The sequence below is a fragment of the Podarcis raffonei genome, chromosome 3 (genome assembly GCF_027172205.1).
Source record: "Podarcis raffonei isolate rPodRaf1 chromosome 3, rPodRaf1.pri, whole genome shotgun sequence".
Classification (NCBI taxonomy): domain Eukaryota; kingdom Metazoa; phylum Chordata; class Lepidosauria; order Squamata; family Lacertidae; genus Podarcis; species Podarcis raffonei.
In genome coordinates this window covers 40,966,952-40,978,727 of record NC_070604.1, presented here as the reverse complement: position 1 = coordinate 40,978,727, position 11,776 = coordinate 40,966,952, and the positions used below count along the sequence as shown (strand labels likewise).

The 11,776-nt window shown below is 52.4% G+C and overlaps 1 protein-coding gene across 10 annotated transcripts in view; it reads left to right on the top strand.

Moving 5' to 3' along the window:
* Positions 1-439: 439 nt before the first annotated feature.
* COL12A1 (collagen type XII alpha 1 chain) overlaps positions 440-11,776 on the top strand; it is a 115,381-nt gene continuing 104,044 nt past the window's right edge. For 5 of the 10 annotated variants that reach the window (XM_053381278.1, XM_053381285.1, XM_053381283.1 and 2 more), the window contains exons 1-2: positions 4,493-4,779; positions 10,363-10,467. In XM_053381278.1, the coding sequence (XP_053237253.1) occupies positions 10,398-10,467 (70 nt within the window). In that variant the 5' untranslated portion in view covers positions 4,493-4,779; positions 10,363-10,397. Of the gene's footprint in view, positions 465-4,446; positions 4,466-4,492; positions 4,780-5,106; positions 5,515-6,056; positions 6,173-10,362; positions 10,468-11,776 lie in introns of those variants that run through there. The other 5 variants (XM_053381281.1, XM_053381282.1, XM_053381287.1 and 2 more) reach the window with 5 other exon arrangements.

The following is an 11,776-nucleotide window of genomic DNA, read 5'->3' as shown; positions in this document are numbered from 1 at the left end:
TCTGATCGGCAAGTCCTAGGCTCTGTGGTTTAGACCACAGCGACCCCCGCGTCCCAACCTAGCTGTTAGCAACCCGTTATTGCCAGATGGAAAGCTGAATGGATACGGCAAGATTTCCTGTTGATTGTAATAACAACAGTGGCCACTAGGGAGGGCTATTGGACAACAAATGGACCTTGCTCCGCTTTTCCCCTCCTACGCAGAATTCCGCGCAGAGGAGGGTTAAAGGGAAGCCCTTCTAAACGGTCCCTGGCAAAAAGGAAGCCCATTTCTGGTGCCTGAGTGGGAGCTCTCTGGATGTGGCAGTTCTGGGCAGCTGGGACCTCTCGATCTCGGAAGGGCGGCTTAGCTTTCCCTCGGCCAGCAGAGCGCGGTGGGCGCAGCAGATGCAGCAGCAGCAATACTGGAGATAATCTTGAGCCTTAACCCGCGCGGAGCAAAGGACCGAGGGCGGCGAGCAGCGCGTACGTGGTTGCTTTGAATGTCCAGGCGGGAGTCGGAAGGATCGGGGAGTCTGCGCCAGGAGACGAGGCTTGCTCGGCCCGGGCTCCCCTCTTTTTGCGTTTCTTCCCCTCTTTCCCCCTCCTGCACCCCTCTCTCCCGGGTCCGCCCGACTTGCAGGCGCTTCCGACGGGTCGCTCCTGAATGCCGCGGGGGGCGCGAAGAAAGGCGTCTTTTTTGATGCTGCGCCTCCTCGCCTCGGCGCCGCCTGTAGTACTGCGACGCGGCCCGGCGCTTGGGTGAGGGGCTGGGAATCAGAATAAGGCACACCTGCGCGGGGGCGGAGGCAGGCGCGCAGCGGAGCCTCCGGGCCCACTTTTTCCTGCTCGCCCCGCGCTTCCCGTCTTCTTTCCAAACCCAGGTAAGGTTGGGGGGGGCACTGGCTCGGGAGAAGGAGCCTCGCCTGATGCGTCGTTGGGACCGAGAGAAAGCACGGGCAGGGTAGCGGGAAACGGGCCTCGTTTCTCCCAGGTGCAAGGGAGGCGTATCTACACCATCCTGCGCGACTGGCTTTTGTAGTCGTTTAGTCGTGTCCGACTCTTCGTGACCCCATGGACCAGAGCACGCCAGACACTCCTGTCTTCCACTGCCTCCTGCAGTTTGGTCAGACTCATGCTGGTAGCTTCGAGATCACTGTCCAACCATCTCGTCCTCTGTCGTCCCCTTCTCCTTGTGCCCTCCATCTTTCCCAACTTCAGGGTCTTTTCCAGGGAGTCTTCTCTTCTCACGAGGCGGCCAAAGTATTGGAGCCTCAGCTTCGGGATCTGTCCTTCCAGTGAGCACTCAGGGCTGATTTCCTTCAGAATGGAGAGGTTTGATCTTCTTGCAGTCCATGGGACTCTCAAGAGTCTCCTCCAGCACCATAATTCAAAAGCGACTGGCTATAGGTAGGCAAAGGGCAGCAGCACCGCGAGGTGAGATGCTGCTGTGCGTCAGAGCCTTTGAGGGAGAGCTTCGGAGTGCCTGGCTGTCCACCTATCGTTTTTCTTCCAGGATCTCTTTCCCTTTCTCGCCCACTTTCCCTTTTCTGTAGCTGGATGCACGTTGCGGTTCAGGACTCGGCCCGCGCATCAAGGTGGACTTATTCTGAGATGTGCGCTGCGCCACCAGAGACATACAGAATTCTTTCGCTTCCCGGGTAGATTCTGGACACGAGCTTGGCCAAGATGAGTTGCGCCTGTGTCTCACGGAAGGGGATTATTTCAATTTTTTCGGCAGTGTTGCGAGGATTATAAACACCCCTTCTCCTATGGGATTTAGTGCAAATGCGCGCCATACATTGAAAGCGCTTCCATGATTGTTTTGGGGGCGAGGTCATGCGCCTCACACGTGCATCGAATGTGCTTTAACTATATGGTGTGGAATGGATCTGCCGCTGTGCGGAGCGACACCCTTTGCTGGGCTCTTGCGCTTCTCTGTTTTTAGCCTAAGGAGCGTGAGGAAGATAAACGCGTGCATTTCCCATCTTTCCAGGGCTGAGGCGGTAGACCCGTGTCTGGGCTGCACCAGGTGGAGGCCTAACTGATGGAATGCTTGTCCATCATCAAGTCAATGGATGGATCCCTGCACACAGAACGCTAGAGGCCCGGGAGAAGTGGTCTAGTGTTCCCCGCTCCCTTGCGCCCTCGTTTTCTATGAGCAGGGAGCAGGTCTCAGTCAGGCTGAGCCCTCAGCTCGCAGTCTGAAAAAAGCCAGGAGAGCTAGACCTTCAGAGAAGGCACAGGCCCGTAGACGAGCTTGTAGATGACTGTTCTGCAGCGTTCTCAAAAAGCATAGCTGTTCACTTTGGTTTTTTCACGGGCCGACGAGGCAATTGCTGGCGCTCCCTCTTCCCGTGCGGTCCTAATCATGGCTTTTCTACCCCGAAAGCGAAGAGCGGCTGCGTTAAAGGTTCTTCAGTGGAGCAGCCTAACCGCAGGCCGCTGGGTCCTGCCTAGGCGTCCTCTTGGTGGAAATAGGAGGTGGTGGATACAGTCCACTTTCCCCGTTGCCTCTCCGGGGATAAATCCTAGGGCACAAGCGGGCGGAAGCCACGGAGTTCCCAAAGCGCCGCTCGACTCGCTTCGGCTCTTCCTTTCTCACTGCATTGTTCTAGCAGGGAGACACAGTGGCAACCTTTCTTCTCTCTTCAACCTTTCCTTTCAGTGGCACATTGTATATGTCTAGGGATACTTTGGGCAGGGGCCAAACTAGGCTTTATTTCACCCGGGTCAAAGACCCAGTTTCGGCCGCGCTCTCGCGCACAGGCCGCCCCCCTGGAGGCTTCACAATGCGGACGGGTCGTAGCTCAGCGGCAGAGCATCTGTTCTGCAGGACCCAGATTCAATCCCCAGCATTTCCAGGTCGGCCTGGGAAATGTCCCCTGTCGGAACCCACAGAGAGCAGCTGCCAGTTAGTGGACGCAATACTGAACCAGACGGACTGATTCGGTCTGAGGCACCTTTTTTTTGAGGACGAGACTTTTTTGGTTTTTCTAATGCTTTGCTGTGGAAGGAAAGACCCCCTTCCCCGAATGGGCTGTAAAAATCGCACGAAGGGCTGTCAAGTAGTAGTAGTGTTTTTATTATTTGTACCCCGCCCATCTGACTGGGTTGCCCAGTGTGCTTTGCTGAGCTGATGACTGGAAGCGCTCTCGGAAGGCTTCCCCCCCCCCCCAACTTCCACGAATGTCGGGCTTCGCGCAGCTCCTCTCGTCAGGCTCTGTCCCGCCTTTCCCGCCCAAAATCGCGGGCTGCCCGGCCGGCCCACGTGCCGGCGAGCAGAAGCGCGCTCTCCCTCCGAGGAAAGGCGCGGGAGGCGAGGCGCCACATTCCAGGGTCTGAGGAAATGATGGCTGGTCAAACTTGGACGTTGCATTCCTGCTACTCCTTCCTTCTCCTTCCGCCTCAAACTAAACTAAATGAAGATTTAAGTCGGGTGGAAGCCCCGCTCCCTCCCCAGTGGGACTTGCGAGTCGACAGGAATCCAAGTACTTCAGCTGCAGCGCGCCAGTTTCAGCCAAAGAAATGCACTGGGCAGCCGCTTCCTGAGTTGTGTTTCTTTATTTTTTATAGGTGATGACTTCAAGGGTGGGTGAGTGCAGGGCGACCTTGCAGTAGAAGGATTAGTATACACTGGTTAGAAATGGGTGAGCAACGTGTGAAAGAGGGCGGCGTCAAAACCGGAGATGAGAAAACCCCCTGCGTTTTGGTCTCTCCTCAGGGCGTCCCTCAACGTTTCATTTCCCCGCCTGAGAACAGCATGCTCCGGGTTCCCAGCAAATTTCACACTCGAGTCGTGTGAGGGTTTTGTCCCCCTCTCTCCCCGATAGCAGGGAATGCAATCCTGTGCGCTTGGGACGGCCCGCTCACCAAGTGCAGATGACTGCTTTTCACTCAATTTCGCACCCGCGAGTTTGCAGAACTTTTGAATGCCCAAGGAGACTTTGGACTTTCTAGAAAGGCGCGTGTCTCACACCCCTTGACTCCCGAATGCGTGATCTCCACACACGAAATAATCCCCTCGCGCAAAATAATAATAATAATAAATGCTCCCAAGAAATTCAGGGTCACTTCAATTTCCCGCAAGCATTTCCACTTCAAACTTCTCTCAGTGAAGACCACATCTTTCCTCTTGTGGATTCAGGGACATCCCCTCCCCCCCCGCCAGCCTCCCGGGTGCGAGCTAAGCGCCGGAGGTCCCCAGCGGCTGGCTGCTTCGCTGTCCTGGGCTCCCATCCGGCCCCCGCCTCAGCCAGAAGCCACTGCCTCGCGGCTGCTGCTGCTTGGCTGGGGCGCGGAGGAGCCCAGAGAGCAGCAGCAGCTACGTGTGTTCTTGGCTGGGCGGCCGCTGCCCCCTCCCCGCCCCCGCCCCCCGCGCCTGCCTGCCTGCCTCCCCCTCCTTGCCCCCCTCCCGCGAGCCCTTCCGCGGTGGGGGCTGCGGCTGCGCTCGCGCGGGACTCCTCATGCCTCAGGAATGCGGCGAGGTATGCGCCCCTTTCCAAGCAGGCGAGCGGGCGCTGCTCGCTCTTCCCTACTAGCGAGGAGAGGGGAGAGGAGAGGAGCGCCTAGCTCATCCCGTGGCAGCCGTCCACCTTTTCCCGCCGCCGTTTCGTAACCGCTTACGAGAGGGGAGCGCGGAGTTGGGAGCAGCCCTCTCTTAAGGAGCGCGCTTGGCGAGAGGCTCTTCCCACTCGGAGAAGGCGAGGCTTGCCGGACGGAGCGACCCCTCGCAGCCCAGCAGCCGCCGCTCCTCTCGACGCCGCCACCGCTCCTGCCTCTGGCCGCGCCCTGCCTCAAGGTGCCCAGGACCTTTTCCCTCCGCTGCTGCCGCCGGCTCCGTCGCCGCCGCCCTCCCCGCCAGCCCAGGTCTGTGCGCGCGCGGCGGAGAGGGAGCCCTTTCTCGCCTCGTGCCGGCCGAGCCCTTGCAGCAGCAGCAGCCCGCGCGCGAAGGCGCCCCAGGCGAGAGGCGCTGCTGGTGCGCCGGGGCTGGAGGCGCGGGGGGCGAGCCAGAGCGCGCGGGCTCCCTGCGGTGGAAGCGTGGATTTTATAGGGCGCGCGCGCGGGGGGCGATGTCCTCGGATTTGATGGCAGGAGGTCGTCGAGGGTCTCCGGTCAGCTTTCCCCCTAAAGGGCAGATGATTCAGGAGGGAGGGAATCAAAGACGAGCGTGGCATCCGACGGCTTCTCATCAGCTCTTGCTTCTGCAGTTCTGGGCTCTGAAAAGGCTGCACACGCAAATAGTTACTGGTTTGCTGCCTTTTTCATTCCGTTGGCGATTGCTTAGAATAGTGGCGTTTAAAAAGAAAGGCGCGCACCGTTTGTCCCTGGGGATCTTTAGTTCCTGCGCCCCATTTTTATCAAGCTGAGTGGGAGTTGGGGGTGGGCAAGGAATCCCCCTCGACGTGGGCAAGGGAAATCCCTGGTCGCAACTGCTTCACACTGGCTGGGCGTCGGAAGCTCTTTCTCTGCCTCTCTGTCTCTCTCTCTCGCCCTCATACCGCGCCTTCTCTGGCTGTGTAACAGCTCCTTATATGTAAGTTTCTCCTTTCCAGTTGGTAGTTTTGTTGTGGGGGCAATCGCTCACGTTTGCAGGTTTGGACTCGAGTTTTTGTGTGTGCAAGATTGCGTTTTGTTTTCATTGTGTGCGAAATGATTCTCTGGCCGGGGATCGACGCGTCTGAAAGAGATCTGCTTCTGCTGCTTCTTTTTTCTCAAGGTCCGGGTGACTGCAAATAAACTGAAATAAATTCAGAGCGGCGGCGTTTCGTGGCTGCTGCCAACTCAAGAAAGGCAGCTCATAAATTGTGCAGTGGAAAGCAGAAAAGTCAGCGAAACTGTTGCTAAGCGATCGGATCAGCGTTTTGGCCAAACTAAAAAGAGAAACGTTTTAGAAGGGTGTTGGTGGTGGGAACTCCAGTCTGGAAGGAGCGGCCGGGGCGGGTTGGGGGCGCTGGGAATATATCTCCTTATAATGCTTTGGCTCCGCTCGGGTTCTTTGGGGGGCGAGTAGCTGCGTTGCTGCTTCTGCCCGGCAGGTGGCGCTGGAAGCTCAGAAAACACACCCCGGACAGAAGCCGCGTCCTCCTTCGAGCTCGCTGCTTTAAATGCCTCCTGGGTGCGCACCGGCCGAGGAGCAGACGCGCTCACGAGTGGAGCGCTGGAGAAGAGAGCGTGCGCGTGCATGTATGCAGGTAGGCAGCGAGAAGAGCAACGAACAAGCTCGCTCACGTTGGCTGGCTGCTACAGAAGCGAGAGATTGTCGGTTGCATTAGCACCGCCTGTGTGTATATTGGGGTGGGGGTATATTTATATATATTTAAAAGCATCCGTTGAGCAGGCGCTTCTGCTGCCTGTGCGCTTCTGTTGAGCGTCAGGTCTCGGGCAGGAACTGGGAAGGTATTGTCGAGTCTTGTCAGTTTCGCAGAGCGATTAAACGTACCTTCTGGCTGTGTATGTTTAAGAGAACAAAACAAAACATCTCTTTCCATAGCCCAGAAACTATTTCTTCCTCCTGAGCTGTTAATCGCCTAATGGTTTACGCCAACTGTTTTGCTTTGTGGTTTGGTCTTGGCAGCGCTATAAGTGATTCAAGTCTATTGCTTAATTACTCGCGCCTTTCCTTCTCGCGGGAATGGGTAAACGAAAAGCTGAAGCTAAAAGTTGCTGTTGGGTATTTCCTCTTTTTTAAAAAATACACCAGATCTCGGATGCTTCGTTTATACGGGTTACAAACGTCTCCGCTTCTCATTTTGGGCTATGTAAGAGCCTTTTAGTCTAGACTTGTGTGCGAAAGTTTCAGGGGTTGATACCGCTCAACACCCCACCCCACCCCCTTATTGCTTCAGAGTGAAGACAAGGATGCTCTGAAAACTCTGCAAGACCATTAAACTTGACTAGATTTGCCTATCAGGACAATGAACTTTGGCTCAAGGCCCAGTAGGAAGGCTACAGTTAAATGCAGAATTAGGCACACTGCCAACCTGATCCTATGGATGGGACTTACTCTCAAGTAAGTGTGCACTGGACTGCAGCATTGATCACTGTGGATTTAGAGTCTGTGCTGGATCTTCCAATCTCCCAGGTCTTAAGCAAGTAGATTTTTAAAAACCACCCATATAGCTTTTTTCCAGAGAGGAAATACAAAAATATCCTTGATGCTAAAATAAATATTTTACTGCTGCTTTTAAACATTTATAATGTGGTAAATGTGTTACGGGTGCCACCCAGCCTACAATAGATCGATAAATCAAGTATTGACAAGGAAAAGCATCACTTAACTCCCCCATACCCCCCAAAAAAACCCCTTCTTAGTATACAGTATGTTCTGCCTCAGTGCAAAATTCTGAGTTCTGAAACCGGTATAAATTACACAAATGTAATATTTGCATAGATTTTCTTACTTTGAAAATATGTTTTGCTGGATGCAGGGAAGAGCAATGCAGTGTACCTTGGCTACTAGACATCCTCTTAAGGCTTTCTCTCCCTTCTCCTCAGGAGATTTTATCAGACCATGGGACCCACAGTTTTGCGTCTGTGTTTTCAGCCAAAACAACACCCCGCCAACCACTTTTTTCTTTTGGTTAAAAGTGAAATCTGAGATTTGTAAAGCTTCTGAATTCCACGCCCTTTGCTGAATTCCGCACATTTCTCTTGCTTGCTTGGAATACACTCAGAATGCTCCGTTAACAATAAGTAGGGCTAGTTAATGAGTTCTTTCAGAACTGTTCAAAGGAATAAGTAGAGTTAAGTGGTTTGTAGATTTGCAGCCAACTGCATATTTCTAGACCAAATACATCTTCTGTTGCTCACCTCCATCCTGTGTTTTTAGAGTTCTCTTCCTTTCTCTGCATCTGTGTGAACAAAAAACCCCCGATCAAGCTGCTGCGTCAGAGGGGTGCTAGACCTAGGCGTTGGGTTTCATTGGTATGTTACATCCCCTTGTGTATAATTTGTTTCAGACCTTACTGCAGGCAGGCGAGGGGGACAGGATCAAGGAGCTGCATATTTGTAGGCAGAGTGTTTTTATTGCAGTTTCCAAATTACCCTAGACTTCTAAAGTCATCCTTAAGTGCTTCAACAGTTACGAAAAAGGAGCCAAATAAAATTCCCAGCTGAATTGGAGCCAGTGAAGGGGAAGGCTGGGAGAGAGATGAAACGTCTGAATTAGCAGTTGCTGGAACTCACGGCTGGCCTCTACATTTGCTCTGGGTCAGGGGCAGGAAGGAGGATACAGATGGAATCCCCCACCACTTCCAAGACCACGGATTTCATGCATGCCAGTTGAAGTGCTTTCGGTTATCTCTCCTATTGTTGGTGTGCATGTGTGAAGGGCAAAAAATGCTTCTTGCTCGTGTCTGTTTTTTTAGAAAATCTATAGATGACCATGCCAGGAAGTTGCATGCCAGTTTTTCTGGGATATTGGTGTCAGTTGCAAAGCACTTCTTTAAAAAAGCAGAAGTTGTGTATGCTTGGGAGGATGTGTCTTCCATTTAATAGCCTCTTTGGTCACTTTCTTTTAACAGGCGTTGCATTTTATAAGCTAGACATTTTTGCCCACACACTTCTGCCTCCCTAAGAATGAATTACCCTCCAGCCAGTCTAGTGGGCAAAGTTTTTGAAAGAGAAGGGAAGTGGAAGGGAGAAGGAAAAACAAACAAGCACCAAATCCTGCTTTCAGGCTCCCTTGCCTCCTAAGGATATGCTCCAGCCCTCCTATACCGCTCCCTAACGGATGCCTGTCTTTCTCAACACTGAGGGCTACAGAATCTCTACATTTCTCTGGAGATAATTTGTCAGGAGGCTTGGGGTTGTGGTGGGAAAAACCAGAAGTGGGCATGGCCAGAGCCAAAACTGGGTGTTGCCTACCTTTCTCTCCTTTTTGTCTCATTCTTTCTCTTTCTTTCTGATACTTCCTTCTCTCTCTGTCTCTCCATCTTCCTACCACCTACAAGGCTGCCAAAGAGGGACAGGTTGCTCTTGCCAAAAAGCCTAAACTTACTACTTAAAGAAGACTTTCTTTCCTCACTCAGTCTGTTTCAGCTTCACTCCATATTTCCCTCCTCCTCTCCTTCCTGGCTCTCCTCACCTGCATGAAATCTGGCCCTTGAGCCATACATTGCGGGTCTTCTGCAGCATCCACTGCAGTGCTACTGAGGTTCCCCTGATGCACCCCAAACTGGTTGTGCTCCCCTAAATCCACCACTGCACAGCTGGAAACCAATTCATGTAACTTTCAGCAGATCTTCTCCCTTCTGCCACTTTCTGGTCACTTCAAATACTTATTTTTACAAAAGACTGCGTGAAATTGACATGGATGATGGTTTTGCACTGCCAGTAGTAGATCAGATGGGATGAACAGGCAAGTTGGAAGGACTGGAATTTTCCCCACCCCACCCCACTGCCAATGCAAATTGAAGATATGGCATCCTAATCTAGATGGGAACTGAAGCCTGGGGATAGAGGGGTTACCTACTCCCTCCAGAGCCCTGCTACAGCATGCCAAAGGCCCTTCTAGTCCAATGTCTTGTTTTCACAGTGGCCAACCAGATGTCTATAGGAAGATGGAGGACCCGAGGGCAACAGCACTCTCCTCAATAGTGATTCCCAGAGCTGGTATTCAAAGGCATACATAGCCATCTTGGATTGTTTCCCCTGCCCCCAGTTCTAGTGAAAATTCCCTGCACTTATGGGCATCGATACATAGCTAATATATCTAGTTTGGCTCTAGCTGGCAAGACATTATGGATATTTAAAGGGAACATAGTATGTATGGTGGCAGTGTGCATGAAGCAGGGGAAAACCCCAGCTGATCATTAAAGCACTTTCAAATAGAGATGTGATCCATATCTTATGTATAAAGGTAAAGGGACCCCTGACCATTAGGTCCAGTCGTGGCCAACTCTGGGGTTGCGGCACTCATCTTGCTTTCTTGGCCGAGGGAGCCGGCGTACAGCTTCTGGGTCATGTGGCCAGCATGACTAAGCTGCTTCTGGCAAACCAGAGCAGCTCACGGAAACGCCGTTTACCTTCCCGCCGGAGTAGTACCTATTTATCTACTTGTACTTTGAGGTGCTTTTGAACTGCTAGGTTGGCAGGAGCTGGGACTGAGCAACGGGAGCTCACCCCATCGTGGGGATTCAAACCGCCAACCTTCTGATCGGCAAGTCCTAGGCTCTGTGGTTTAACCCACAGCGCCACCCGCGTCCCATCTTATGTATAACACTGGGTTAAAAAAAAAAGAGCTAAGAGGGAACAGAGGTGTATAGTAGCTGCTCAGTGCTCAGCAGCTTCCCTTCTGGTGCTATGTGATTTCTTCTCTTCATCCATTTAAACTACTGAAAGAAATGTATGCTGATTCTCTTCCTTCTTTTTCTTCCAATAGATTCATTCATGTGGTTGTGATCCAAATCGACAGCAATGAAGACGAGGCTTCCTGCAGCAGTTGCTGCCCTGTGTGCTCTTCTCCTCTGTGTGACAGAGGCTGAAGGTAAGTCATCCCTTCCTTTATTCCTTGGAAAAAAAGTGATGGTGCAGAATTAAAGAAGGAAACTATTTCTCTCTACGTGTGAGTGCTTCACCAAACCCCCTTTCCTCTCTCTCCCTTCCTCCCTCCATCCCTTTCCTTCCTTTCTGTGGTTTGTTTACTTCCAGAGAGCAACTCCAGCTGAGTAGCTCCACTCTCCTTCCTCTTCTCTGTTGTCTTCCCAGTGTGCTGTCCACACGGGATGTCTCCTTGCAACCAGAAGCTGGCCTCTGCCCTCCCGTGGCCTCCTTTCCTCTTTCCCTCCCTCCGGGGAGAAGGAGGACACCTGTACAAACTTGAACCTTCTCCTTAATAAGCCAGAGAAACCCTGGAGCGTTCACACACGCCCTCCTGATGCTTAATTGCTTTGCTTTGTACTGTGAATACATAATAGACACATGCACAGTTTCTCCCCCTTTCTCTTCTTAAAAAACAAACCCTTTATAAAATAAAGTACTCCAACAGAATCTGGCTACCTGTGCATCTTTGTCTGAATGGTGGTGGGGCTAAATGAGTGAGGAAGGTGGGAAGTCTTTCCTAATGAGTCAAACATGTGGGGCATTGCACTTGCTCCTGTGTAGGGAGCAATAACCAGATCCTTAGAATTAACATGACATTCCTGCCATTCTTTCTCACACAGAGGAGACTGGCTTTCAGCAAGGCACCTCAAAACTGTTTTGCTGCCTGGGATAAAGCTATTACAGGTTTTTCCAAACTTGTAGTCCAGCAACAGCTGGTGACCCAATTCCTGTCATCCCTAGCCAGCAGGACCAGTGGTTAGGGATGATGGGAATTGTAATCCAAAAACAGCTGGAGATCCAAGTTTGGGAAACTCTGGGCTATTGTTCCCCAGTGCCGGTAATGGCTGTTTACTGCAGGTGCTGCAGAGAATCGTTCCCAAGTCTCTTGAGGTCATGCCAAAGTGCCTGGCCAGGCAGCTGCTGGTGCCAGGAACTCAGAAAGCATGCAAATAGTCACACTCATTCTGGTGGTCCAGGAGGGCCTTGGGCATATGAGGGAGGGTGTGTGCATGTCATTCTGATGTCTCTCTCACACTGCCACCTGAGGCAAGTGGCTCCTTGAGGCTAAGGACAGTGCTGGTTGTGGTCCTCACAGTAAGTTTTGTCAGATTAGTAACTTGGAATCTTCATGCCAGAGCCTCAGAGGTCTTAGTCCTGGTTTAGAACGTGTGCTCATAAAGGAGAAAGAAAATCTGTAACCTGGGATTTCCCTTTCTCATCTCAGGCAGTGCTGAATGACCCCTGGCATATCC